The 872-nt window shown below is 51.6% G+C and overlaps 1 protein-coding gene across 1 annotated transcript in view; it reads right to left on the bottom strand.

Annotated features, from left to right (window-relative positions):
* LACTBL1 (lactamase beta like 1) overlaps positions 1-660 on the bottom strand; it is a 9738-nt gene extending 9078 nt beyond the window's left edge. The window contains exon 1 of the mRNA XM_069078918.1: positions 595-660. Within this exon, the coding sequence (XP_068935019.1) occupies positions 595-660 (66 nt within the window). The remainder of the gene's footprint in view (positions 1-594) is intronic.
* Between the last annotated feature and the right edge of the window lie 212 nt (positions 661-872).

The raw sequence follows: 872 nt of genomic DNA, 5'->3' as shown, positions 1-872 counted from the left end.
GTTTAGGATACCCAGTGAGCAGGGAAACTGAGTCAGGAAAGGAGAGCAACCTAAGTGTTTGGGAAGGAGGTGGCAATAACAAAGAAATTCTAAGGGGGTGGAGGAGAGAAGCAGGGAATGATGTCGGCTCAGGGGATGGAGGGTAAAGGCAGGGTAGAGGGAGAGTTATCAGGAGAGAGTTAAAGAGGAAGAAGCCAGGATCAAGACTGAGAAGGAGGGGCCATAGACAGAGAACTGATAGAGTCTAGTAGAATGGGGAATAAGGACAGAGAAAGGAAAAGACAAAATGGGCTCCCATATTTCTGTTCTATATTAGCCCATAGGATTAGGGGAGATGCTCAGAAACCCTCTCGACTGCCTTTAATCCCCGTAACTTCCCCCCATTCTCCAGCCCGTTCCAGATCCCCAGTAGATGCTTAGAATCAGTCCTCCCAATTCTAAGGCCAAAGCCCAAGTAGCCCCCAAAACCCAAATGAAAATTCACCCGTTCCCAAAAGGTCTCCAGAGACAGATGAAAGGACAGCTGAAGCCTGCGCCCGACTTGGAGCCCTCACGCCCCTGATCTTTTTCTTCTGGAAACCCAAACCTCTTTACCTCCCCGTGGCCCCAGCACCAGCCCTCTGCTAGGGGCAGAAACGGCTTTCCAAGGCAGTCATCCATCTGGCTACCCAGGTGTCCAATCCCTGCTGGAGAGATTAGTCCTGATGTGAGGGTGAAGGCGGAGAGAAGTGAGGAACATCTGTCCGGGGCAGTGCCAATGGGAGTGCAGAGGGAGACTGTGTGGGGAGGGGCAGGGCAAGGCAGGAACACTGCTCAAATAGTAATTTCTCTTAGATCACAAATGAAAGGATCCAGGAGCCCTGGTCCCTGAT

This window comes from Petaurus breviceps, unplaced genomic scaffold, assembly GCF_028583685.1.
Source record: "Petaurus breviceps papuanus isolate PSGF00001 unplaced genomic scaffold, PetGlider_PUasm1.0 91041, whole genome shotgun sequence".
NCBI lineage: Eukaryota > Metazoa > Chordata > Mammalia > Diprotodontia > Petauridae > Petaurus > Petaurus breviceps.
This window is presented reverse-complemented; position numbering and strand designations above follow the sequence as displayed.